Below are 27,379 nucleotides of genomic sequence, written 5' to 3'. Positions count from 1 at the left end.
TGGGGGGCTGTGTTCTTGGGTTAAAGATCAAGGTGGTTCCCAACCCCTGACTCTCACGTTCTCTCAAGCCTGAGCTCAGCCCACTAGAATGAAGTCCACTCCCATGGAACGATAACATCTACAGGGAAGTCCCAGGCCACGGTGTCCTCCTGAAACATGCAGAGCCTCATGTCCCTGAGAGGCCAGGTGGGTCATGCATCGGCCTCTTCCAGATGACAACATCCTCTTGGGTTGGTCTAGACAACACCCTGTGGTTCAGACCTGTGTATTCACCATCCTGGACCCTCCCGATCTCCCGGGGGCAGGGGACTGCCTGGCTATGGGGCTCACCTTCCCTGCCTCTTCCCCAGCCCAGCACACACACACTGGCTTTCCCTGGGCCCCTGTTGCCCCTACTGGTTTTTGAGGCCCGGCCAGGATCCAGCCCCTAGACTGCCCCTGAGGTCGAGCCCTGCCAGTGGCATGAATGGGAGGGAAGAGGTTGGGGCCTGTACCAGGGGAAGGGGGAGGTGGGGCTGACTGGCTCAGAGCCAGCCTTGTGCAGCCAAGGAACAATGAGCCACAGCCCCGAGTGGTGTTTTATGGGTTTTCATCTCATCTTGCCACCAAGTGAGGCCTGAGAGATAGTAATTATCCCTACACAAATATCAGGGCGTGATTACCCAGCTGGATTTACTGCCCTCTCTCCAACTAAGCCAAGATTGGATTAGGACACAATTAATTGATGGGCTGATCAACGCTTTAAGTTGATCAAGGTCAGGAGGGGAGCAGTAGCAGGGGACAGCCATGGAAGGGGTGAGTCCCCAGGAAGATGCAGTAGGGCAGGGAAGCAGAAATAGGGAGAACCGTGGGAGCGAGGTGGTGTTGAACATAGGCTTGGCAGGCAGGATGCCAGAGGAAGGGGACAGACTCTCCCTCCTGACCGAGTGCAGAGCACCTGGGAGGAGCGGTCAGGTGCCTGTGAGGCAGGAGCCCCTCCCACGCTCTCAGAGCATTCCACTGTGAGGCCCCGAGCAGAGGCGCTCAGCCCGAGCCGCACATTAGAATCTCCTGGGCAGCTTTTATCACTCCCAGTTCCCAAGGTGTACCCCAGTCCAGTCCAATCCAAACCTCTGGGGTGGAACCCAGTCATCAGATTGGAAAGCTTTCCAAGTGATTCCCAGGTGCAAAGTTGGAAAGGCAACCCCCCCCCCCGCCCCCGCCAATCATGTTAGTTCCACGCTCAGCCTAGCCTCCGCAAAGTTCCACTCATTCATGAATGTATTCATTCACTGGACAAATATCTATGGAGCACCTACTGTGTGCCAGGCACTATTCGAGGCACTGAGGATACCCCATGAATGAAACAGACGAAAATCCTGCCCTCCTGAAGTTTACACTGTATCCCCAGGGCTGCCTTACATCTCTCTAGGTAACTGACTCTCGTGGACTCGAAGCTCCTTCAAGGAGGAGGGCCTACCGTGGGTGCCCCCGACCCACGTAGACCTTGAATGTCCTGAGGGCACAATCTAAACTTGATAAAGAAATCCAGGAAGAACGGACAAGCCATGAGCCATTAGGCCTGAGAGAAGTTTTGCCAACCAAGGGAAGACAAGGAGAGGAGGACGACATGGAGGCCCCCCTCCCCTCCGCAGAAGGTCCTGGGCTTCCTGGGTTTCAGGGCACAAGTGTTCATCTGGGAGAGGCTGGAGCTGGGCCCCCAGTGCTGGGGTGAGGGTGACAGAGAAGCCTCCGTTCCAGACGTGCACCTCCCAGTGACCTTCTGCAGGTTCGAGGGATGTCTGTGGGTTTGAGGTAATTTTTCAGTTGAGCAATTCAATTGATTCATTGGCAGTGGGCAGGGTCGTGGGGCTGGGACATTTGTGCCATCTCAGCACTTTGTTGGCTCCAGCTGGCACAACGCTCAGCCACTGCCACCCTGCCCACTGTGGGGAACCTGAGAGCCCCCCAGGAGCCCAGCCAGCCCACCCCTGCCCATGGCACATGCCTGGGGGCCCCGTTGGCCTGCGCTGGGCATTGGAGGGACCTGTGGAAGGGTGGCCCTGTCCTCTCCCTCAACCAGCCTTTGGGATATCAGCACTGGAGTCTCCGGAAGAGGGTTGAGATCCTGCATCCTGGCGGTGGGGGTTAGTTTGTACAACCCTGAGATCTGTACCTTACTCACTGGGTGACCTCTCTCAGCCTCAACCCCTTCACCTGTAGAACATGAAAAACCTATCAGCTTCATAAGCTCAACTCCCTCCACTGACTCCATAGACTAAATCCAGAGTCTCTGCCATGGCCTATATCACCCCTCCTGGGTGTGAGCCCGGCTGCCTTTCTGACTCATTGCCTACACTCTTCCTCTTGCTCATCATGTTCCCACCTGAGGCCTTCGTACTTGCCATTCCCTCTACCTGAAATGCCTTTCCCACCACTGTTAGCAGGGCTCACTCCTTCCCTTCATTCAGGCTCATCCTCATATGGGGTCTTACCTGAACACCTGAAAGTCATCCTCCTATCTCTCTCTATGGCCTTAATTTGCTTTATTTCTCTTCAGAGCATGCAGCACTATCTGAAAGTAGGCTATATATTTGTTTGTAGTTCATCTCATCCTCTCTTCTAGTCAGCCCCATAGGGATAAAAACTTTGTCTTGTTTGCCGCTGTATCTCCAAGACCACTTAATGTCACTTAATAAACACTTAATACATATATTTGAATGAACAACTGAGACACTGAATGAAAAGCACTTATAATGGTATCTAGGATTTAATAAGTGCTCTCCAAGCAGTAGCTGTTATAATTCTGCAGCGTGAAGAAAGCCAGAGCCTTTAGAAGTGTCCTGGGCAGAGGCGCCAGGCCTCCCTCCTGGCCCATGGGAGAGAGAGACTCTAGGAGCAGAAACAGAAAAGGACCATCGTGTAAACAAGATACCAGCCAGAAAAGGGTACCAGGAGGGCCTGCGTCAAGGATTAAGAACTGAAAAATAGGTAGGAGGGAGGGAACAGAGGAAGATCAACCACTATCCCAAGAAGGCCTGGGCCAACGAAACCAGCTTATGGCTTAACTGACATGGAAACCTACCAGCCAGCGTGGCTCAGGCCACACATTACTTGGTGAAAACCAGGTGGGAGAGCGTGTAGGACAAAGGGGGACAAGAATCTGGTTCCAGCACCTCCCTCAACATCCAAGAACCCAGGACCTCTGCAGCTCCCCCTCAGAGCCCATCCCCCCAAGGGGTCCGGTGCTGGTCACCACATCCACTGCACTGTGGGGCCCGAGCTCTCATGCCCACGCGACCTGGGGTCACGGCGGCGTGGGTCAGCAGGAACTGTGAGCCCCACCACTTACATGACGTTCAACAGAATAGTCACTGATAATCTGCTACCTTTGATATACAAGTACCTCCCTCCTTTTCTACACAAATAGTAGCACACTCCACTCACATTGCTGCTCCTTGCTTGTTTCATTTAACAAACAATTTCGGATATTATGTCACAACAGCACGCAGACTGCGTGCTCATTCTTTGGATGGCTGTATAGTACTCCATTGTGTTGATTCACCACTCACCGAACCGGTCCACTGTTGATGAACATTGAGATGGTTTGCCATCTTCGGCTCCTACCAGCAGTGCTACTGAATGAATAAGCTTGTCCAACACACCATTGTCCACAATTGCAGGCGTATCTGTAAGGGGCATTTGTAGAAGGGATTTGCTGGGTCAGGAATATGTGTGCGTGGATTTGATAGGCGTTGCCAAATTACCCTTCACATGGACAGTCTTTATGACATTCCCATCGGCCCTGATGCAAGTGAGCATCTCCCAACATTCTCATCAATACAGTGTGCCATCATTTTTTTAAATATTTTCCAATCTGATAGGAAAAAAATGGTATCTAAGTGTAGTCTTAATTTTCATTTTTCTCAAAACAAGTGAGACTGAGCATATTTTTATATATTCAAATCCCTTGTCTGCTTATTGCCTTTGCCCGGTTTGTCCATTGATTATTGGCCTTTTTCTTATTGATTTGTAACACCTCTTTATAAATTAGGGAAATTAGCCCTCTGTCTGTAATGCATGTTGCAAATAGTTGCCCCTTGTTTGTCATTTGTGTTTTGTCTTTGTTCATCGTGGGTTTTGCAATGCAGAAAATTTTTATTTTTGTGAACTCGGATTTATCACTCTTTTCTCTGATGGCTTCTGGGCTCTGTGTCATCCTTAGGCCATCGGCAGGGGCTTCTGTACTCTGTCGGAGAGGAGGTGTCAGTCACTGGGCCAAAAAAGAAAGGCAGTTGGGGCAGGTTGCACTTCCAGCTTCTGCCCACACAACAGATGAGCCATCTGCTCTTGAAAGCATACCCCTGGTCCAGCAGCTCCCTCATCCAGGCCAGGTCCAGCTACACCCAGACCCTCTCATCTTGCTAATCAAAGTGTGTTCTGTGGCCCAGCAGCATTGGCAACAGCTAGAAGCTCTTCAAAATGCAGAATCTCAGGCCCCCACTCCAGACCTGCCAGACCAGAATCTGCATTTTACCAGAATGTCCTTGACTTCCTGTGTCTGGGAAAGCCTGAGCTACAGGGTGCTGAGTCTCCAGCTTCTCTCCTAGTCAGCTTCCAGGTCCTCCTCAGTCCCAGCCATGCTTTCCTGGGATACGATGTTCTGATCTTCAGTTCCCCCAGCCTGGCCCCATTTGGGAAGACAAGCTCATGACCTGCTCAGATTCCCTGCCCCCACCCCCATGGGGCTTCTTTCACATGTGGGCCCATGAAAAGCAAGGATGGATGAGGCTGTCAATGCAGCACCATAAACCGTCCAGGGACCTAAAGGCCATTTTCTCAGTCCTAACACAGAACAAGTTTCCTCAGGAGCCAGGGACTAGACTGCCCTCCACCAGCCCCCACTCCAGCTCTTTAATACAGGGTGGGGTGGGGGACACTTTGCAGTCAGACCACAGTTTAAAGATCAGCTTTGCCACCAGCTGTGCAACCTCAAGCAAATGACAACCCTCAGAGTCCCGGTTTCTCTCTGTAAAACGACGAACCTGTGTTCCTGACACGACTCTGGAGAGGGCTAAATGAGCTAATGTGAATGAAGCACCTGGCAGGGGTTGGTCAGATTTTCCCCTTCACGCTGGGATGGAAGGGGGAAGACTTGGGTCCGAAATTATATCAAGGTCAGGGGGAGTCTGGGTCCCTTCTTTATTAAAATGTCCTTTGCCTGAACCATTTCTTTCTTCCTCCCCATCACTGCTTTGCTGGCTTTCCATTGACTCAGTCTTGTAAAGCATTTTAAACTCCATGTCAGTTTATACAGTTGCTTCCTGGGATGCGACTCATTGAGGACCTGCAGTGGTCATGCTTTGTCATTCCCATGGATGACCCATGGATGATGCTGGTGGTGGTGAGGATGGTCATCATGGTGAGGATAGTGATGGTGGTCATGATGATGGTGATGGTGAGGATAGTGATGGTGGTCATGATGATGGTGATGGTGAGGATAGTGATGGTGGTCATGATGATGGTGATGGTGGTGGTGAGGATGGTATGATGATGTGATGGTGGTGATGAGGATGATGAAGGTGGTCATGATATGATGGTAGTGATGGTGATAAGGATGGTGGTGATGATGATGATATTGCTTTTATGATTTATTAAACTTATCTTGTACCAGATATTGTTCTAAGTATTTCACATACATTATAGAATTTAATTCTCACAACAGCCTGATGAATAGGTAGGCATTCTCATGATCCCATTTTACAAATAAGAAAAGGACAAGTTTGTGACTTGCCCCAGATGGTGCTGCTCCCTCCTTAACCCTGCTGTTTGGCAGTGATCTCTTTGCCTTATGAAGGAGTTTGGAGGCAGAGCCCTCTTCCGTGCCACACACACTTGCTCACTCTTCCCTTTGCCACCCGTACCAGACCGTAAGTCTGGTCATCTCCCCGAGGTGGCGCAGGCCATGGGGAAGGAGGCCCTCAGGTCAGTGATCCTTAGGAAGAGCCCTTTATGACCCAAACTCACCCTTCCAGTGGCTCCAAGTTACCCTCTGGTGGCAGAGCTTGGTGTGGAAGGGATGACAGGAGGGTGAACTGAGGCCCATTTGCCTGATTGACAGCGCTGCCCTCCGTGAGGAACCTTCCCCTTTGGTCTGATGATTCTTCCATGTCTGCCCCTTCTTTTCCTACATCTGAATGCGGCTGCTCCTGGGACACGTGCTTTCCCCTTCGCACCCACCCCAGCCTCACTGCTCTGCAAGCTGCTATCCTTTGTGGCCAGTGACCTCTTGGACATGTCTTCTCAGCCACTTTGTGACCCTGTCAGATGCAAACGGTGTGAAGCCAAGCTTTTGCTCCCACACCCAGCTGGCCTGATGTCCCTGCTTCAGTCACTGTCCCACTCTGACCCATTGCACCCACTCAACTCCCCCTGCCCTTACCACACCCGCCTCCTGCATCCCGTGATTCCTCCCACTCCTACTGTCATCACAGAAGTGACCACCTTTTCTCCCCTGCTAGCCCACCCCTCACTCCACTGCCAGGTTAGTCTTCTAGAGACACTGTCTTCCCCAGATCAGAAACCACCAAGGGCCCCTTCTGCCCTCAGTCCTGGAATTAGTGGGTCTCTCCTGCCCTGCATGTTGTTCCCCCTCAACCTCCACAAATTCTCCTCTCTGGGCAAACTATGTAGCCTCTCCATCTGTCTATGTCCCCTGCCTGCCTGGAGCACCACCCCTCCCCTCTGTCTGCCCAAGCCTCAGAGTCAGCACTCAGAAGCATAGGCTTTGAATCTGTCTCCACCACCCACTAGGTCTGTCACCCCAGGCAATTGACTAACCTCTCTGCCCCCTCAATTTCTCCGTCTGTAAAATGGGGCTGCACCACCTCTCAAGGTAGCTGTGGTGTTTAGGCGAGATGGTGGTTATAAAAGAGAGGCTTCATGCTAAGTGCTCTATAAACAGGAGTCATTGTTGTTACTCTGACCCTTCAAGTCCAGGTTCAGGTGCCTCCTCCATCATGAAGCCCTCCCTCATCACCGTAGCCTCTTCCATCCTGACTTCTTGACATCTGCAGGACGTATCATCCTGTCCTGCCCCTCAGAGCTCTGTTAGCTGTGGGGTCTTAGGCAGGTCCCTTGTCTCTTGTTCTTTGGGTCCTTCATCTATAAGTTGAGCAGGCAAATAGTCCCCAGGTCGGGGGTTGTGGTGAGGGTTAATGAATGAATGTGTGTGAAATGCCTGGCACATGAATGAAAATATGTGAAGTGTTGCAGAAATGTTAAGTAGTATTTGTTTCACTGTGGTCCCACGGCATCTCCTCTGCCCGTCCCTCTCGTTGGATGGACCTTAAGTTCCCTGAATCAGCGACCCAGACTCCTCCTTCCCAGTGGCCTCCTACTGCACCTGGTACCCACAGGGCATGGCGGGCGCATGAGCCTCACCTACTGGGCCTTCCCAGCTGGCTGCCTGGCAGCAACTGGCACTTCTACTGGCCTCTGAGGGCTTCGAGTGTCCTTTACGGCCAAGATGTCGAAGTCAGGATGGGAATGGGAGTCCCGAGACACACCTCTCATAGGGGCCGTGGCCCCTAGAGCCCCCTGCCCCTGCCCGTGAACCCCCTTCTGTTTCTCCTGGGCCTCTGCCCTCTCAGAATCTGCCCCGGGGGGGCTCAGCAGAGCCCCTCTCTCCTGCAGCTAACAGCCTCTCTTCCTGGGCAGCTGCCCCCCAACTCGGTGCGGGACCCCAGGGCAGAGTGCAGCTACAAGGAGCCAGAAGTCAGGATTACACGCTGACACGGGCCGGGGGCCTGTGCTGGGTGGTTACTGCCCGAGCCATCGACCAGCACAGGCCGCTGTTTATCTGTCTTCCTGACACACCTAATTACCCAGGTTGCAGCTGCCAGAGCGTTTGCTCTTCTTAAATCACGGGCTCCCGTCTCTCCTCGCCCGGGGCCTCCGGGCCTCTGCCTGCAGAGGGGCTGCCATTGATTTTGCCATTCCCATTTATGATCTACAAGGCTCTGCATCAGTGTTGCACATTTTACCTTAATTAGTTTATTCTTCTGGGCGTCCCTGGGCAGCTCGGAAGCCAGGAGGTGGAACAGGGGAAGAGGCTAACAGCACATGGCACCCGGACCCATCTGGCCACAAAGCCTGGGGCCTGGCCCCACAGCAGCACCCTAAGATGGCAATTAGCTAAGAACAGTGCTCGTTCCGCAGGGTGCTAGTAGGTGAGCTGCAAAAAGGGGTTCCATGGCCAGCTGTGTTTGGGACAGGCTGGATTAAAGAAGATTAAGCAGGTAACTTATTGCAGGACTTGTCCAAGTTTTAATAGACTGATGCCTATTGAGAATCTCCCCGGGGCGGGGGTGGGGGGGACGGGTGGAAGGTGTGGTCTTTCCCAAACTCAGATGATCACAAAATCTTTCCTCCAGGCAGCTCACAGAGACCAGTGTTCCATAAAGCACATTCTGGGAAATGTGTATCTTGGGCGAGCAGGAGGAGTTGGAGGTGATGTGGCAAACAGAGGGGGACAGAGTCCCCCTAGGCCCATGGGCTTCTCTTGTCTCGCTGAGGGGCAGGAACTCCGCGGCATGAGAAATTTCTCCCGCCGAACGCGGAGGGGCCCATCGAGGGCTGCTGAGCCCCAGCTGCCGGCCGCTGCTTTCTCACACCGGCCCACGTGGTGCTGGAAGTTAACCTCCATATTTCGGCGGGGCTAGACTAGCTGGAGGTCGCATCTAAAGGGGCTCTGGTCAGACAGAGGAGGGCAAGGCTTGCTTGCTGTTGGTGGAGGCTGGAAACCCAGAAGCCTGCAGGGCCATCTTCAGAGGTCCCCCAAGCATCAGGAAGTGATGACAAGGCTGCCATTGCCTCGGGAATAGCCGTGAGCATGGCAGTCGAGGCCCACAGTCCCTTCTCTGCAGTCCTCAAATCCAAAGCCCTCTGAAAGCCTCAGGTGTTTGTTGTTTTTTTTTTAAGTTTGTGGGAAAATGAATTGATAGCAAAACCTGTCCTGAGCTGACGCAAGCTATTTATAGGTTTTATTTATCCCGCTTAGTGTGAATATTCATATATTTTACTGCAGAACTATTAATGTGTTTAATTACAGGGTGCTGCCCCATCCCTCCTGGGGGTGTTATGTAATAAACGGTGTGTGCACTGTGTTACCTTTCTAAAATGTGGAAGAACAAAATCTAAATTTCTAAATATGTCTGGCCCCAGGGATTGTGCTGCGGTCTGCGGACTGGGGTGGTACGGGGCCTCCATGGGCAATTCTGACCCTGGGCCAGGGCTTCAGTGCATTTTATCCTGTAATTCCCACAGCCACATGTAAGGGGAGCCAGCAAGACCCCGAGCTAATGGAAGTCGGCACCTGTGCTTCCATCCAGCCCAGGCTTCTCGGTTGCCCCAGTGGGCTTCCCTCGCCGGCCACAGCAGCTCTGTGCTCACCCCAGCTGCAGCTCCTCAGCTCAAGCCTCCACGTACAAACACCGGCAGGCCTCCTGGATCTGCTTCCTGCTCTGCTCATGAAGGGCCTTTCCCTCCCCCGGACGGGCTTCTGTACCTCCGGGAGGGTCAGGCCGGGCAGGAGGGCTCTGTTCCGGTGCCGGCTCCCTGGTATCTGGCGAGCATCTCAGAGGCCAACTCCAGACCCCACAGACCACACAGCACTCCCTGTGGGTCCCTGTGGTCTTGGAGGTTTCCACAGGAGGCCACTGAGAGAGCAAAGCCTTTCGTCCTCTCCTGGGCAGAGCCACCTGAGGGATCCTTTATAACTGCCCTCTCCTAACACGCTCCCACTCCCACAATCCTTCTCAGCCACTCATTTCACACACTGACTCTACCAGACCCCTTTACGTTCCCTAAAGGACCTACACGAGTGCCCCATCTGTAACATGGGAAGGACCACTTCTGCTACTACCCACCACCTTGAGGGGGCGCTGTGCTACGCCTTTCGTGCACATCATCTCATGTATTCCTCGCAGTAAACGGGATGCAGGTATTACTGTCGTCGCATTTGCAAATAGGAAAACTGAAGCTCAGAGATGCTAAGCAACTTGCCCAAAGTCAACAACTAGCTCCTAAAAGTAGAATCTGGGTAGAACAGAGACCAGGACTGGGGCTTATTTACTCTAAACCCCAAGGTCTTAACCACTGCCCCATGCTGCTCCCTTCACCCTAAGTGGTGACCTCTGCCCTGGGCCAGCCAGAGAGTCAAGTGCAGGGGTCTGTCCTCAGGGCCACTTGTCCCCCAGCTCACCTTCCCGGCTTCCTACAGCTGCTCCCCTGCTGTCCCCTCTGTGTTTCCGATGCCAGTCCTTGAGAGTAGAACATGATCCCTCCTAAAATATGAATGCGCTGGGGCTCACACGAACAAGAAATAAGTTAGGGGTGAGTGGAGAGCTCTGCCTAAGTGGTCTTAGAAGGGTTTGAGCCTCCGGCCACCAGAAGTTCTTTGCACTTCCCCCCAAAAAAGCTTAGGCATGAGCGTGCTCTGGGAGGCCACAGAGCCCCTGCAATTACGTGTGGTACGTTGCGTGGTGCCATGTGTGCGACTCTCTGAGCTGGCGGTCCTCAGCCCCCATCCAGTTCTGAAAGGGGTGGAGACTCCTGCCCTCGAGGGCCTCCCAGGGCTGCTCGCCCCCTTCACCCCACCTGGATGCCGACCCTACTGCCATCAGGTTCCCCTGGGGGTGGGCGACAGGTCCATCATAGCTCCACTTCCAGCCCCTTCCTGGATCTGGACTTAGAGCCCCACCCACCAACCAGGACCCTTTCTTCTCAGACCCAAATGAGGCCCTGCAATCCTATAGAGAATGTAGGAGGCAGGTCCTGGAGAAAGAGACATTCTGGGTTGAGTTTGGGTGCTGAAATGTTAGCAATCCCCGATCTCCTGTGTGTTGCAGGAACATGGTGCAGAATGTGAAATCCAGCTGTTGAGGGTCATCTCAGACACACAGCAGCGGTAACACTTCTGTGGTTCCTGAGGCCTGGGCTGGCCATTTTCATAAGCCAATCTATTCTCTCAACTGAAGATACCTGAGCACCCCCCAGACAGAGAGCCTCACCTGCTTGAGTGAGTGCTGTGGGGAGCGCTCCCCTTGCCGCAGATGACATCTCCCTGTGGCCCCAACCACCTGTGGCAGGTGCCCCAAAACATACCTGCACACTGGCCCACCATCCACCAGCCTCCCTTCCTCTTCTCTCCAGGGGTGGCCACTTACACAGACAAGTTGTTCAAGTTCCGCAACAACCGGTGGGAAGACATCCTCAGCGATGAGGTCAACGTGGCCCGTGGTGTGGCCAGCCTCTTTGCCGGGCGCTCCGTGGCCTGTGTGGACAGGACGGTGAGTTCAGGGGTGCACAGGGGGTCTGGGGAGAAGAGGGGGGCACACAGCGATGTGCGAGCCCAGAGGGGAGCCAACAGGCAGACGTGCCCCAACAGAGTGGGGCTGTCCAGGGCAGAGCCCAAAGATGCTCCATCGTGGCAGCTCCCACAGTGCCTTGCACATAGTAGGTGCTAAATACTAACAAGATTCACAAGGTGAGTTACCATCTACTTTCCCATCCTTTCTCCCTTGAGGCTCTCCCAGCAACCAGTGAGGAAACTGGTCAGGGGCTGTCATCACCGTGTCCATTGGGGAGGAGGGCACCAAGGCCCAGCTTGGGGCAGTGACTTGCCTGAGGACCCAAAATAGATTGGCGATGTGACTAGGACATGACTCAGACTCTTCTAGCTCTAAACCTTGTGCTCATTCATTTAGTCAACCAATATTTATTAAGTGCTTACTATGTGCCAGGCATTGAGCCATAGGGCTCTCCCTGAAAATATTTGTAGAGCGATGAAGGAATGACAAAGAGGTTCGTGAGTGGGTGAGTGGAGGGTGGCCTGAATGTCCAAGTACTCTAGTTAATCAGGAGCTCTGTCACTGCTTTCATGCCTGCTACCTCCCCCTACCGCACACACGTGCCAACCCCAGCAGGTAGGGAGGAGAGACCAAGGGGGAGGGGCAGGAGTTGTAGCCACCTGCCCTGTGGGGTGGCCCCAGCCCAGGCTTGCGTCCCAGCAGCCCCAGCCGGAGCCAGAGACTGGCCATGGAGGTGGTTTATCCTTCCTGTCACCTGCTCACCTGCTGCCCCCTCCTTGGCTTTAGAGACAGTCATCAGTAAATCAGGGACCCAGCTGCCGCCTAGCTTCCATTCCGGGGGCAGGGGCAAGGGGCCCTGGCTCATTTCAGGATTGAGATGGCACCAGGGGGATTGGGGATTCAGCGTGAATCTTCACAGCAGGGGCCTCCAGGCCTTGGGAGAAGGCAGGTGCCAGGTATAAATATTTATTTTTTAACAAGCTGGTGCTGAGAAAAGAAGCCAAGCTGGGCTGTGAAGCCACATTTAGCCCTGACCTGAATCTTTGCCACCTGGACTCCTGCCTGGTGGGAGGGAAGGAGGCGACGGTGGCTCTGTGAACGGCCCCAAAGAATGAGAAGGGTCTGGGTGAGGGGGCAGGCCAGGCCGCTGCTGGGAGCCTCCTGCTTCCTGCCTCGCTCCTGCTGAACCAAGGCTTCCCACACTTGGCCAAGGTGGGAATCATTTCTGAGCTGGTGGCAGGGGCCTGAAGGTTAATCACAAAGAGATGCACTCTTTGTCCTAACAAGGTCACCTGCACGCCCACGCGTTTAACCACAGGACAAAGGCACGGTGTGAAATGCAAAAAAAAAAAAGCTTTGGCACGGGGCACCGTAGGCAGGCACTTAGCAACTTGCTCAGCCCCAGCCTCAGGGAACTAGAAACCACCACCAGGAGAGGGGCTGCTTTCTGGGTCCAGCCGCCACCACCCCGGCAATCCCTGGGGCCTGAGAACTGTGGAGGGGAGGAGTAGGGCCAGGTCACGGCCACTCTGGAAACTGGGAGATAGGAATGCAGCGTAGTGGAGGAAACACAAAAGCAATCTTACCAATAATGACAGCTAACCGTAATGAGCTAGCAACACGCCAAGCCCTGCGCTCAGTGGTTTATACGCATTGTCTTACTGAATCTTCACAATAGGCTTAGGAGGTACCTGCTGTCATTATCCCCATTTTACAGATATGGAAACTAAGGCGTTCAGCAATTAAGCAAGTTGACCTTGGTTACGTAGTTAAATGGCAGGCAAAGCCAGGAATTGAGCCCTGCCTTTCCGAGAACCCGTCAAATGCCTTTCTATCCCACGGCTAGCCTGCCCCTGGGTGAAGCGGTATCAGCCACAAATTTCTAACCATAGGTTCTGTTACAGTGTTCACCCTACTCCTTCCTCAGCCCCACAGCTCCCACCTGGCGCCTTTTAGTCGCCCTGTTCCCAAAGTGTGGTCTCCAGACCAGCAGCACTGTTGGAAATGCAGATTCTTAGGCCCGACCCCCACTCCACCCTCCAGACCCACTGAGTCTGAACCCATGGGGCGGGGGAGGGGGGCAGAAGTCTGGGTTTGAGCTCACCCTGCAGGTGACTCTGGCGCAGGCCGCAGTTGGAGAGCCGTCTCGCAGGTAAAGGTCTCAAACCGCAACGCCCCTCCCCTCCTCCGCGTGCCCTCCCCGTCCTCTCCCCAGCGGCCCTCATCCCCTCTCGGCCCCAAGCCGGGCACACTTGCTCGCCTTTTGTCTGCAGCTGCCTCATCACTCACCTACTTTTCTGGATCCAGCTCAAAGCCCATCTCTTACAAGGAGCGTTCCCTGATCGATAATGATTAGGCCTCATGTTTATATAGCATTTTTATCTTTTGGAGACCTTTCACGTGTGTTGTCTCATTTCATCTTCTCAACCACCCTGCCAGGAAGCAGGGGGAATATGATTCTCATTTAACACATGAGAAGATGCAGCCTAAGGGGGTGAAGAACCTGCCCAAGGACAAAGCCACGTAGGGGCAGAACCTGGACTGGGCCCAGCCTAGTATCCCTAGACCAGTGGGCTCTCCAGGTGTGGTTCCTGGCTCAGCAGCATCAGCTTCACCTGGCACCTTGTTCACTCCAGAGCTCCCAAATCAGAAACTCCGGGGATGAGCCCCAGCATTTGCGGTTGAACAGTGCTCCAGGTGTTTCTAATGTAGGCTGACGGGGGAGCCCACTGCCCTGGGGAGCCTCTCCCCAGGCTCATCTCCGCAACCACCTCACCATCCCAGGGTGACTATAGTCAAGGCCACATGGCGAATTTCCGAAGTCCTCTGCAACCGCAAACACATCTCTATTTGTCAACTTTTATCATCCCCATACAATGAAGAAAGGAACTAGGTATAATGGAATTTTATAAACATCCTAATTTCCAGCAGAGTGCCTTTCAGTTCATTTGGGCTTAATTGCCCATTTGTTGCGGGGATTGCTAACAGCTGGTAGGGTTAGGCGTGGGCACAGGGATGGCGCACTTTCCCCTCTGGCCCCACTCATTCAGTCTTCGTCCGATCATTCCACACACACACATGCCGAGCTCCTGCCATGGGCAGGCGTTGCTCAGAGTTCTCCCCCAGTCACGACGCCGTGCTCTAAAGCCCTACATCTCGAACTTCGGTTTTGCGTGGGGATCACATGGGGGTCTTGCGAAAATGCAGATTCTGATTCAGCAGGTCTGGCGGAGGGGACAGGGTCACTGAGAGTCTGCATATCTAACCTGCTCCCAGATGATGCCAGGTGCTGCTGACCGAGTAACAAGATTCGGAAAGCATAGTCTCCCAGGTGGCAGGATGGAGCCTCAGATAACCGAAACAGAGGGGGCGTGGACATCTGTAGGGAGTATCCTTGCCTCCTTCTCCAGCTCCGGCCCCTGACACGCCCTGCCTTGCATTTTCTATTCCTGCAACGCTGAACGAACTGCCTGTGGTTTCCCTACATACATCATTCTCTGTATCATCTCTGCCTGGAAGGTTCTTTCCTCTACACTTCACCTGGCTGAGACTCTTCTTAGAAAACCTTTTCTGAACTCCCCCTGGTTCAGTGCTCCTTCCTCGGGGAGCCCCTCTTCTGTACAGGAAATGCTGTACATATTCTCTCTCTCTCTTTTAAAAAATGTTCATTCTAGTAGAGTTCACATTCTTTTAAATTTTATTTCCAGGATCATTAACTTACATATTCTCTTAATCATATATATATATAACTGTATTATTGTTGCCATGTCTGCATCCCCTCAGGAGACCGTAAGCTCCTTCGTTGTCCTCACCCACCAGTCAGACCCAAGTAGTTCTTCATCAGCTCCCCCAAAGAAAATGTTCCCATGGAAGGGATAAAGCCAGTGACTGGTGAGGTGGGATGGGGGTTCCGCTTATGGAGCCGTTGGAGAAGAAATGGAAGCCAGCCAAGCAGGCTGAGGGCTGAGAAGAGAGGGTTGCCAGGAACTCAGCTGTTTCTCTCGGGTTGTTTTGCGTTTCTAGCTTGCCTTTAAACGAGAGTATAAGCAACTGGAGAATGAAGACCTTGTCTTAGGGACATTTATAGCAGAGCACGTTGCAGGTAGTTGGAACTCAAGAAATATCTACGATCTGATTAATTGGAGGGAAATGAAAAGGATGAGAGGAAAGCTGGAAAACTGTTCAAATGTAGAAAACAGGTGGCTCTCTGGGGAGAAAGGAAGCATCCACTGAAGAAATGACACGGTTCTAATAACAGGCAGAAAAGAACCGTTCATCAGCGGGGTTTCGGACTAGAGCAGACAACGACGATAGCAACGAGGAGCTGGTGCCCAGGGCTTCTCTTGGATGCAAAGGAAAAAAAATATTTGAGACAGTGATACAAAGGCAGAAGCAATATACTATTTCTTTCTGGTAACATGGGAAAACAGAGGGAATGGAAGGAGGACCCCTGCCATATCCGAGCTTCCTGTGCCACCAAAATTGTGGAATGAGGGAATCCAGGGTGGGAGGTGGGGAGAGAGAGATGACTCTGGAATTTGCTTGTCATCTTGGCTGGGGTGAGCTTGAATGGGAGAGAGAGAGACTGAGAATAATGGGAATTGGTAGATCAATCAATCAGCAAATATTTATTGAGCAGCTACCCTGGCTGGCAGCTGGAGAGAGCTCAGCTGGAGAGAGGCACATTAGAAAATTGTCTATAAAAAGGTGGTTGTGTGGGAGAGGGAGGGATGTGTTCTTCTGGAACAGGATAGAAGGAGAAGCAGGGCTGCTTCGTTGTAGGACTCTGAGGGGCACGGGGTGGGGGGGTGCCTCGGGGAAAAGCCTTCTGGAGTTGGGCCGTGCCCAGCATGCAAGGCCCTGCACACCAGACCCAGGGAGAGGAACCTAACCCACGGAAGACCTATGGTCCTACACGAGGAGGGGGAGAGCCACTTTCTGGGAAGGAGACCACGACGAGTGCAGAGGGGCCTGCTCACCCACCCTCCTTCCCTTCCTCCTCAGGGCTCCGGACGCTACTCTATCTATATCGCCAATTATGCCTACGGTAACGTGGGCCCTGATGCCCTCATTGAAATGGACCCCGAGGCCAGTGACCTCTCCCAGGGCATTCTGGCTCTCAGAGATGTGGCTGCTGAGGCTGGGGTCAGCAAATACACAGGTAGGCAGAGTGACGCGGGGTGGCGGGCTGGGGTGCTGTGGGTTGGAAGGGCGGGAGGCTGGGGGCTGGGCCCTGGGCCCTACAAGGCTGCATCTGGTTCATCAGAGACCACAGGAGAGGGTGGGCTTGTGTCCCTGGGGAAGGGAGGATGAAGGCTTTATTCCATCCCATCACCCAGAGGCAGCTTCTCCAACACTTGTCTCTCCAGGGGTTGGTGGGCTATCTGGCAGGCGTGGGCTTTGGGGGACCCCACGGGGGATGTGGGACATAGGATGAGAACACTGTAACATCATCCACTCCCTGGAACCTCTTGCCCCATTCCCTGCTGTAACCCAAATGATGGGTGAACAGGTTCTGTAGGAGAAAACTGACAAATCACAAAGGCCAAGAGTTAAAGCGTTCTTTATTGCCAAACAGCAGATGAAATTATTTACTTATACATAAGCAGCCAGGAATTGAGTGCTAAATCCCTAAGCTTCAGCTGGGTCCCGTCTCGGATAACTGAGCTCAAAGAATTGTGTTCTTGTTCCAAAACCTCTCCAGCCCCGTTTTTTGAAGACATGCTCCCCCCCACACCTCTCTGGATGGGGGACCTATTGTCAGAGTCTCTGACAGGGAGATCTTTCTAGGGAAGGCTGTTTTTCTAATTCTAGCACGGCTGCTGACTAAACTCTGATAATCTGCCAATAGACTGCTGATGGCAGAGCAATCCAGTTCCTGTTTGGGGTGCCAAAAATCAGGAAGCCGGAGCTATGCACAACAACGTCTCACATGAACTTCGGCCTCCCTCACCCTGATCCTCTCATATGGACATAGAGATCCTCTTGCTGGTTGACCTTCCCGATAATATCCATCCCAACTTGCACTACAGACTTCCAAAAGGGAAGCCCACCCAAATCCAAATCCTGGGGCTCCGAAGGATGCTTGATGGGGGTCATTTGGGCCATCGCCCTGCCTCCATACACCTGGGGGTTAGCACACTCTCAAAGCCCTACCTAGAAAGGGTTGTTGCAGCCTCTCCTGAGTTTATGATGCCTTTCTCTAGCAACTTTCCACCTCGGCGAAACAGGGAGATGGATGTTGACCTGTCTGACAAAGTTTGTGGGAACAAACGGCTAGACAGTAAAATAGTTTGCACAGCTCCAGCCCCATCAAAGTGCTCAAGAGCCCCACACGTGAACGTGCAGCCTTTCTGGCTGAGTGTCATTAATAAACCAGGCTTTCCTGGGAAAAGGAATAAACATGCAGGAGCTTCAGCCTAGATTTGTACAGTCAATTTTTCTGAATAGTTCCCAGTTCTGTGCATTGGGCTGGCCAGGCAATTAAGTGCCTTGATCTGCAGGAGAAGGAGTGTGGGCTGGGGAGATGAAGCACTTGAAGATGATGAGCTGGAGGGAGGTGAGGTCTGGGAGAGAGGCTTCTACACAGAATAAAAGAATTCAGGAGGTTGCGGCTGGGTCCGAGCATGAAGGGGACATTGTTCACGCTGGCTGGGTTGGTGCACGGGCTAGCAGGAAACCAGGAGGGGGCAGGAGGGGACCAAGAGGAGACAGCTGAGGAGGACGGATGGGGATGGGAGTAGTAGCCAACTGCGCCAGGCTGTGCTGGAAGGACCAGGAAGCTCAGGGAAGGGCCAGCAGTTTCTGCGGAGCATGCAGGAGGGCTGGGGCAGCTGGTATGCCCAGAGGACACGGGAGAGCAGCTCTGCAGACTTCCAAAAGCCATTTGGCTGACAAGAACTTATCTGGCCCACCAAGTTACTATTGTGTCTGCCCGTCTTCCCCAGCCCACCCTTTCCTTGCCCGCCAAGCCCGTCAACTCTACCCCGCGGCCCCCGTTGTCACTTCATTAATGACACACGGACATCTGGCTAGAAAACTAGCCCAAAGCACCCCCCCGACGCCCCAGGGACAGACCCCAAATGGAAGGGCCACCACTGGAGCCCGGCCTGATTGCTGAGTCTCTGGCACATGGGGCCTGGAGAAGGAGAGGGAAGCAGGCAGTGATGAGCAGGGGCCTGAGGAGGCCCTGGGGGGAAGCCAGCCATGACCAGATGTGCAGTCAGGGAGCCAGAGGTCCCCAGAGCCCAGCCACACAACGCCCAGCTGCTGGACAGACCTTGGAGAACCTCTTGTTTTCCAAAAGAACAAACCGAAGTCCAGAGAGAAGGGGCTTGCCCAAGGTCACACAGAAGGTTTGTCAAGAAACTAGCACCCAGAGCCCTGACCCCCGAAGCTTAACCGGCCACAACCCGCTGACCTTTCTGATGACCTCCAGTTTGAGCATCCCAGCTCCAGCCTGCAAAACAGGAGGGGCTGGTGAAGGAGGAAGGCCCTGCACCCACCAGGATGCAGTCCCAGGGATTGGCACTCAGGGGCTTGATTTTGACCCCCAGTTTTCGTGGCCCGAGCAGCTGCTTGGCCTAGGCTGTGCCGGGCAGCAGGGGGAGGCCCAGGCAAGCTGTCGGCAGGCGGGCCAAAGGCGCTGCCGGCTCTCCCGAGGGGGAGGGGAGGCCTTCTCTCCGGACTCGAGCGGGTCCACGGGCGGCCGCCGCTCCGCTAGGTCACAGTGCCATCTAGCGGCCAGCATGCCCACTCTCAGGGGACCGGAGGGCTGCGGGCTGACAGAGGGGCTCCTGCTGAGTTGAGGGAGGCAAGCCCACTCCCCCATGGTTCCTGGTTCAAGGAGAATCCCAAGCCCTGACTTTCCCAGATGCCTGCAGCCCTTCAGAGCCTGGACGGTGCAAGGATTCCTGAGACTCAGTTGTCCATGTGGCCGAGGGCCTGGCATGGAACCCAAGGAGAGGGAAGGTAAGGACCAAGAAGTCTGCACTGGCCTCTGCATCCCTGGGTGACCTTGGGCACCTCCCCCAGCCTCTCTGAGCACCTTGAACTCGTGGTCTGAACTACTATCTTGCAGAGCTGCTGAGAGGACAGGATCAGTGCTGGTGCAGATCCTGCCTCAGCCACCTCTCCTGTCCAGGCAGTGATTAGCAATTTATTAACCTCATGGGCCTCAGTTTTCTCGCCTGCAGTGGGAGCATGAGAGTGAAAGGAGGTATAGGACATGCCTGGCACAGGCCCGGCTCAGGGATGGGACCCTCGGAGTACAGGAGACAGAGACACCCTCCTCATCTGAGGTGCCCAGGGGGATGCCAGGGCCGTCGGCTGGGCATTTCCCGGGTGCTGGGTACAGGAGGAAGCACAGAGCAGGCCCAGCTAGCCCTGCCCTGGAGGCGGTCTCCGTGGGTCCCCCTGCCCACCCTCCAGCCCTGGGTATAGTCACAGGCGTCTTCACGCCCCTCTCCACTGGAATCCGTTGGTTTTTCCCTGTTCACCCTGCCTCCCCACCCCCGCCGGCCTCTACCCCGTCCCCAGGAGCTCTGCATTTCAGAAAGCCTCACCTTTTGAGGGAGCATCTGTCTGGGTTGCAAGGTGGTGATTAAAGAAATTTGGAAAGAAAATGAAGGTGGATTTATGATATAGGGTGGGGATTTTTGCTGTTGGCTGGGAGCCGTGTAGAACAAAGCGGAGGGCAGATCTGATTTATAGGAAGTCATTATTGGAGGAGAAGGAGAAGCCTAACACCCAGCTGAGGCCTTCTGGCGGCTCCCCATCAGCCCACTCCAGAGAGGTGACCGTGGGCAGCAGAGTGGGGGCCACGGAGCCCCCCAGGCTGGCAGGTGGCCACTGCCTTGCAGCGGGAGCACAGCGGATGTGACAAGCAGAGCTAGAGTGACAGGCGCTCCACCAGGGCCCGGGACCCTCAGGGAGTGCAGCCACAGGCCTGCCAGGGTCCCCAATGCCCCAGGACATGTGCGGTGTCAATGCACTGGATGACTGACAAGAAAAGACAATTTTTTTTTTCTTTCACAACAAACACAAATACTCTTATAATAGAAATGTGATCTTGGTGCAGTTTCTTCTGCTAAAATAAGAGGTTTTAAAGAAAGATCAAGCCTGTGGCTGGCCACTCCGGGCCTTACCAGGAGTCCAGCTCCCTCTCCTGCTGAGAGGCAGCTTGTGTGGGAGGCTTGAGAGCACGCTGGGGGGGCTTTCACAGGCTCTGGGGTCACTCAGATGTGGGTTTGAACTGCGATCCGCAGCCTGCTGGCTGCACTCGTACCTCCTTGAGCCTCAATTTCCTCACCTGGAAACTGGTGCAGTGGGATGAGACGCGAACGACACCTAGGACAGGGGACTGGAAAACAGGTGGCCAGAGGAGCCGGTCCTGCTACCCCTTTCCCTGCCCGCTCTCCTCAAAGAGCTTCTTCAGACCCCTGCCCGTTCTCCCGCCCCCCGCCCCCTCAGCGTCCTACAGGGAGGGGGCTGCAAGCATTGAGGGAGGAGTGCAATGTCCGTGTCTCATACCCTCCACCCCGTGCGCTCGGAACCCTACTGGGTACCTGGACGGCTCACAGAGGGCTCGTGGGTAGCAGCACCAGCACCAACGCAGTATTATTCTATGTTTGAATGTTCGGGAAATTTAGGCTGAAAGCAGACCCTGTTACCATCCTGCCCTGACCCTCAACTCCCTGTTCACACACACACACACACACACACACACACACACACACTGCCCATTCCTCCACCCCTATGTTTTCCAGCATCTTTGCTATCCTTCTACAATTTCTTGGATGCTCTTGGCAGCCTGTGGGCCTTGGCATCCACAAGAATTGTATTCTATTGAGGTCTCAGTAGATTAATCCCACGGGTCCAGAGTCTTGGGCCAAAGGGCCTCACAAAGCCTCCAGAAGGACCCGGGATTCTACTCCCAGCCACACTTATCCCAAGTTTCAGCCTGGAGGATGCACTGGAAGAGTGGGAAGGAGCCTTGGAGATCTCATTCCCCTCCCCGGTTTATGGGGAGGGTGACCAGGGCCTGGAGAGCACACAGCTCAAGTTCCTGGAACAGGAGCAGGTGCAGAGGCCAAGCAAGGACCTAGAGGATTTTCCTTAGCATGGCAAATACCCCTGCCTCATCGTGGCTGGGTCCGGCCCACAACAGCAAGCCCCCCTTATTCCATGCAGCCTCGCTTTCCCATCATCACCCCACCACCTCCGGCTCCCAGATACAATCTGGCCTGTCGGCAGACCACCCCAAGACTGCCTACATGCAATCTGAGAAATGGATTGCCTATACCCAAACTGCACTTGAGTCTGCATCGCCAGAATGCAGGATTACAGAGGTTTAGGGGTGCAGTGCTTGAGGGTAAATGAGGCTACCCCGTGGGTCTCAGGACCACGGGGCAGATAATCAGAGGGGGTGCCGGAATGTGGTGGGAGGACGAAGGGCATTGGGGAGGCATTTTCCCCTGCAACTCTAGCTCTCCCACCCAGCTTCGTGGGCAGAGTGAGAAGCCTTCAGGAGGGGTTGGGTAGGGCGTGGCATTTGCACCCAACAGCAGAACAAAGAGGCCTTAGAAGCCTGAAAGTGCTGGGGAAATAAGGGGATTTTATTCACCTAGCAGGTGGGAAATTGTCCCAGCTAATGATGATGTGGCACCTGACATTTTCCAAAGTACCTTCCGAAAACCAGCTCACTTAATATTTATGACAGCCTGAGAAGAAGCTATTTACTATCAGCCTCACATTAGCAGTGAGAAAACAGATACCCAGAAGGGTTCGGTGATGTGCCCAAGGTCACACGTACACTTTCCAGGGCTGCGTCTCCAGCCCCAGCTGGGGAGCTGCTTGTCCGCAAGAGGATGTGCCCACCTCACATACAGAAGAAGTAATTGATGTAAAGTAGAACTTAACTCGCTATTGGGACATCATCCTCCAAGGCAGAAATAAAGTTGTTCCTAATGGCCCCTGGGGTGGCCCCGGAAGATGTGCGCTAAACCTCAGGAGGGAGAAGAGTTGGGAGAGGGGAGAATGTCCAGGTAGAAGATACTGAATCAGGAACCTCTGTCGTGGACCACACAGGATGGATGGATTTTATTGGTTTGGAGAAGATTTACATGATCCACCTGGGAGTAGAGTTTCCTCCGCAGCTCAGCAAGGGGTGCAGACACCCGGCCGCCCCTGCCTCAGACCCGAGTTCGGTTCTCCATCCTGAGGCTGCTGGGGCCAGTGCCCAAGAGGCTGGCTCCCTGTCAACTCACCTGCTCCCCAACTGTGCGGCGAACTTGCCAAGAAGGAGTTGTGGGTAACATCTCTGTTATGGTCCGGTTGCCATGGCAATAAATTGTCACTAATTAGTAGTGTGGTTACCATGGCAATTTTCTAATAATTACAGGTTACAAATGGTACAAGGCTTCAACCCAACCCAATTAGTTAATTAGAAAGATTTAGAAATTTGTCCAAGAGGGAAATAACCTGCTTTGTAGAAAATGAAGAGAATGTGTCACAGCTTGAGAGCCAGAAGCAGAGAGGAAATTGGAGGACACTAGAGTGGGGAGGACGGACGGAGTTGCATGGTGGCAAGTCCCAGAGCCCCACCTGGCATTTCCGGGGGCCCGGGCAAGGCCCAGGGTTTCTCACTGAAGCCTGGCCCTGGGCTGGAATCTGGCAGGACGGGGGCAGGGCCAGCTGCCCGCTCTGGGGCTCCTCTCTGAATGTGCAGACGTGGTGCCCAGGTTACAGCCCAGCAGCCCTCCCCACTGGCCTTAGGAAAGGCGTCCGAAAGCCTCCCCGCCCCGCACTCTGGCTCTCCTAATGAAAAACGCACGCCACATCTTAGATGATGCTCCCCAGGAGCCCTGTGGATTTGGTGACTCCATTTTCAAGAGGCTTGGGCTCTCCTGGAGAGCTAATTAGATTACCTGGGAGGAATATGAGAGGCACAGGGCCCAGAGTGTGTTCATTTGGAGCTCAACCATGAGAGTGAGGAGAGTGGCAATGCCGTTGGACCCATCCCCTCCTCCTGGCCCCCAACACCAGACCTGTTGGGCAGGCTGCAGTGCACATGTGAGAAAGGCCCCATGATTTCCTCCAGGGACGTCTCTCAGAGGGCAGGAGGAGTCCGCTGACCAAGAGAACCTCCATCCGGCATTAGCACAGTTTATGGAAACCTCTTCCCCATCCAGAGCCAGGCAGGCAGGCAGGTGGGGGGAGGGCAGGGGGGAGGTCTGGCCCAACATCTCTCAGGTCTGCCTGAGCTCTCGTTTATTTAACAAATAACAACACTAAGTTGTTCTGAGTTCTCTGATCACTATTCTTATTGTACTGAATAGCCCGTTAGAGCCTCACCTTTCAAACTTGACTGTGTACGTAGCCACCCAGGGGTCCTGCTAGAATGCAGGTCCTGACTGGTGGTGGGGGGGTGGAGGCTGAGATTCTGCCTTTCTAACAAGGCGGCACCTTTGCGGCGGGCCCGTGGACCTCACTCTGAGTAACAAGGTGGTAGGATTCACAAAGCCCTTTCACGTGTCTCACTTCATGTGATCCTCATAAAAATCCTAAAATAGAAAAGGCAGGTCATGCTACCCTCATTTTACAGAGGAGGACGCTGAGGCTCAAAGGGTACCATAAATTGTCCAAGGTCACAGAGCTTGTAAACAGCCGCTCTGGGACTAGAATCCACATCCCCGTCCTGGCCAGGTCGTCTTCTGCCCAGTATTCCCAGTGACGGGGGCTTCCGGGCTTGATCTGAAACCCAGTCGTTGGGGCTGTTTGTTCAAGATGTCTTCATATTGGACTTGTTGACACGGGTAGCTCAAATTTGATCTTGGAGACATCAAACCCTAATGTCGAGCTGGCTTGATTTCTTTCTTTTTTAAAAAGTATGCACTTATTGGATTTTTTTCCTTTCCAACCACAGAAGCAATTCTGTTGCAACAAGCCAAAAACACAAAGACGTTCCCAAAAAAGGCGAACTCCCGTCTCTCCTTCCCTCCCCAGATCCCACCCCATCTGGTAGCCGGGGTTAACAACACGGGGCGTGGCCTTTCCCACTTTCCCCCAAACTCAACAACAAGTTTGCACAAACACATCCAGAAATACCATGTATTTTTCTTTTTTTTTTTTAATAAAACTAAGATGACACAATACCATTACTTGGTGAATTGCATTTTCATTTAACAGTATGTCGTGGGCACCCCTGCAAGTCAATACATACGGATCTACACAGTCTTTTCAGCAGCTACAGAACGGTCCGTCCAGTGGATGCAGCACAGCCCATTCAACAGTCGTTGTTGATGGACTTACAGGCTGTTCCCAGTTGCGTTACTATATCAAGCAAACCCAAGAAAGCAGCCTGTAGCCTTAGCCGGAACCCAGTCCTCTACGTTCTTAGGACAGGAGCACACCCAGTGTCTTGACTCCGGGTGGGGGTGGGGGTTGTCAGGAAAATCTGTGACTTGATCAAATGGGTAGATACGGGCTGGGGGATCGTTGTGAGTCAGCCTCCGAAGGGAAGGAAAGGATCTGTAGGGTGGCCTCTGTGTTCTGTAGGTCATGGGATCATGGCTTGGGCACAAAGTGACTCTGTCTTGCCCCTCCCTTGCCTCATCATCGGTGTGGTCATCCTCCACACAAGTTTACAGGACTGTGAGCCCAGATCTGGGCTCAGAGAAGCATCCAGAAGGTTGGAATCTCCCCCGTCCCCAAAGCTCTTCTGAGGAATCACCACAGCGCTTCTCAAAGGCCTCAGAGGTACCCCCGTCCTCCTCGCGGGCCTGAGGCTTTGCTTCTGCCACTCACTGTGGGTCACTGTCCTGTCCTAGGGGGCCGGGGTGTCAGCGTGGGCCCCATCCTCAGCAGCAGTGCCTCAGACATCTTCTGTGACAATGAGAATGGGCCCAACTTCCTCTTCCACAACCAGGGTGATGGCACCTTCGTGGATGCGGCTGCCGGCGCTGGTGAGTGCAGCCACTGCCCCGTGTCCCTCAGCGCCCCAGACCCTCCCGCATGGCCCCACGGGCCTCAGGGAGACTGGGACCAGTAATCACACGCACCATGCAGGGAGACATTCCTTGTCACTTTCAATTCCACAACCCACAAGCCTCAGGCCCCGGGGGCGGTGCTGCTGGGGAAAGGGGGAGCCTCGAACTCCTGACCAGTATGCATTTTCCAGCAACTAGATTTGGCCCACGTTCCTCTGAGTCCTGTTTGAGTCTTCAGCATTAATTTCCCCTCCAAGCTGCCTCTTTCCAGTTCCCCTCCCCACATTCACCTTAATCATTGAATTCAATCCAGTAACCATTTATTGAGCCCCTGCTAAGTGCCAGGTGGTGCTAAGAGCTGGGGATGCTGACCCTAATAAGGCTGTACCACCCTACCCTACCTGACACACATACACACACAGGCATGGACATTCTAGAGTGGAAAACAGATGCATAAACAAATAGCCAAGTAGGAAAGAGACTAAAATCCACACAAAATAGTACTTCAGGCCCCTAGCTTTGCTCCCCTTCCTCCCTTTGTGCTCATCCCTCATCTGCCTCAGGACCTTTGCACCTGCCATTCTCGCTGCCTAAAAGTGCCTTCTCCCTTTTCTCTATCTGCAGAAATTCTATTTGTCCTTCAACACTCAGCTCTATGAAGTCTTTCTTGCCTCCCTCTGTGCTACCTGGCAGAGATTTGCACTCTCTCCTCTGCATTCACCCTGCCCTTGCATGTACTTCTCAATCAGGCTTCTACGTCGATAAAATAATCTATGTCTACAAGGACTGGGTGCTGTACTCTTCAGTCTTGACACAACACTTGGCACATAGTGGTCACCCAGTAAATTTTGCTGGATGGCAGAAAGGACACCTAATGAAAGTTTGTGGATGTAATCAGTCTGTCCTTCGACCACTTCTCCCCACCCACTTCCTCCCCACCTTGCCAATGAAAGGATTGGTTTCGCCCCTTTCTGGGCAGCATAGAGACGAGTTCTAGCCTCCAGATGAAGAGGTGAGCGGGGATTAGACAGGGGATCAAAGGTCCTACAAGGTCCGGCTAGTGCTGACAGCTAACATCAAGTCCCTGAGCGTCTGCCAGACCATCGGCTGTGACTTACAAGTACCTAATCCCCCGCTCACTGCTCAGGAGCGCCCACTTTGAGCACCACCCCTCCACTCGTAGCCAGTCAACTCCCCCTCATGCCTTGCCCTCTTCTCCTTCCTGGGCAAAGCTAGAGCTGGAGGCCGCTCCCCTGGCCTGTCCTCCCACCTGGCATGCATGCGCACACACGCTCACACACGCACCCCCCCACACACGGTGCTATATCCTCTGGCAGCAAGTTTTCTCATTGCTGAAAAATCATAAAATGAAGGGGAGGTGGTGGTGGAGAAAACTTAGAGGAATTGATAAGGTGTTAAAGAGATGGGAGCAGAGGTGAGCGAACAAGTTGGAGTGGGAGAAGGTATCTGGCGGGAGGAGAGAGGAAAGGTGCTAGGCCCGTAATTGAAAGTCAGAATGACTGCAGGGGTTTAACAAGACATGTCAAGAGGGCATTCATCACCCAAACAGATGCTGCTGTGAAAGGCAGCCTGGCACCGATTATTCCCGTGAAAGGGAACCAGCTCCTTGTCAAGGTGCCTCGTAGATAGCAGAGAGATGGGCCAGCATCGAAGACCACCGACATTAGGGCTAGGGAGTTTTGTAGAGAATTAATGGGGTATTAATCCTAAAGGTTAGAGGTTTCCCCCGCTCCTTGGCAAAGCCTCTTCCTCAAGCCTAGGGCTCACTGTCTTTTCTCCCCGCACCTCGCACCCATCGTCCAGATCCTATACTCCCCCAAGAGGGTACTCAGCCTCCAAGTTCTCAGGGGGCCCCACCCCCACCTTCCCCTGGCTCCCACCCCCAGGAGCTCTGTGGTTGCAACTGGCAAGAGCTCTCTGGGTCCTGGACTCTGTGATCCCCCCTCCATTATATTGTCCTATCGCCCACCATCTCTGAGGGCCTGATGACCAACGGCAGTTTGTCCTCCGAAAGAGTCA

The 27,379-nt window shown here is 53.8% G+C and overlaps 1 protein-coding gene across 1 annotated transcript in view; it reads left to right on the top strand.

Moving 5' to 3' along the window:
- LOC118024641 (cartilage acidic protein 1-like) overlaps positions 1 to 25,750 on the top strand; it is a 109,596-nt gene extending 83,846 nt beyond the window's left edge. Inside the window, exons 4-6 of the mRNA XM_035026610.1 lie at positions 11,194 to 11,330; positions 16,356 to 16,512; positions 25,181 to 25,750. Of these exons, the coding sequence (XP_034882501.1) occupies positions 11,194 to 11,330; positions 16,356 to 16,512; positions 25,181 to 25,401 (515 nt within the window). The 3' untranslated portion in view covers positions 25,402 to 25,750. The remainder of the gene's footprint in view (positions 1 to 11,193; positions 11,331 to 16,355; positions 16,513 to 25,180) is intronic.
- Positions 25,751 to 27,379: the final 1,629 nt, after the last annotated feature.

This window comes from Mirounga leonina, unplaced genomic scaffold, assembly GCF_011800145.1.
Source record: "Mirounga leonina isolate KUSES-001 unplaced genomic scaffold, KU_Mleo_1.0 Mir_114, whole genome shotgun sequence".
NCBI lineage: Eukaryota > Metazoa > Chordata > Mammalia > Carnivora > Phocidae > Mirounga > Mirounga leonina.
Note: the sequence above shows the minus strand (reverse complement) of the source record. Positions and strands in the feature narration are given on the sequence as shown.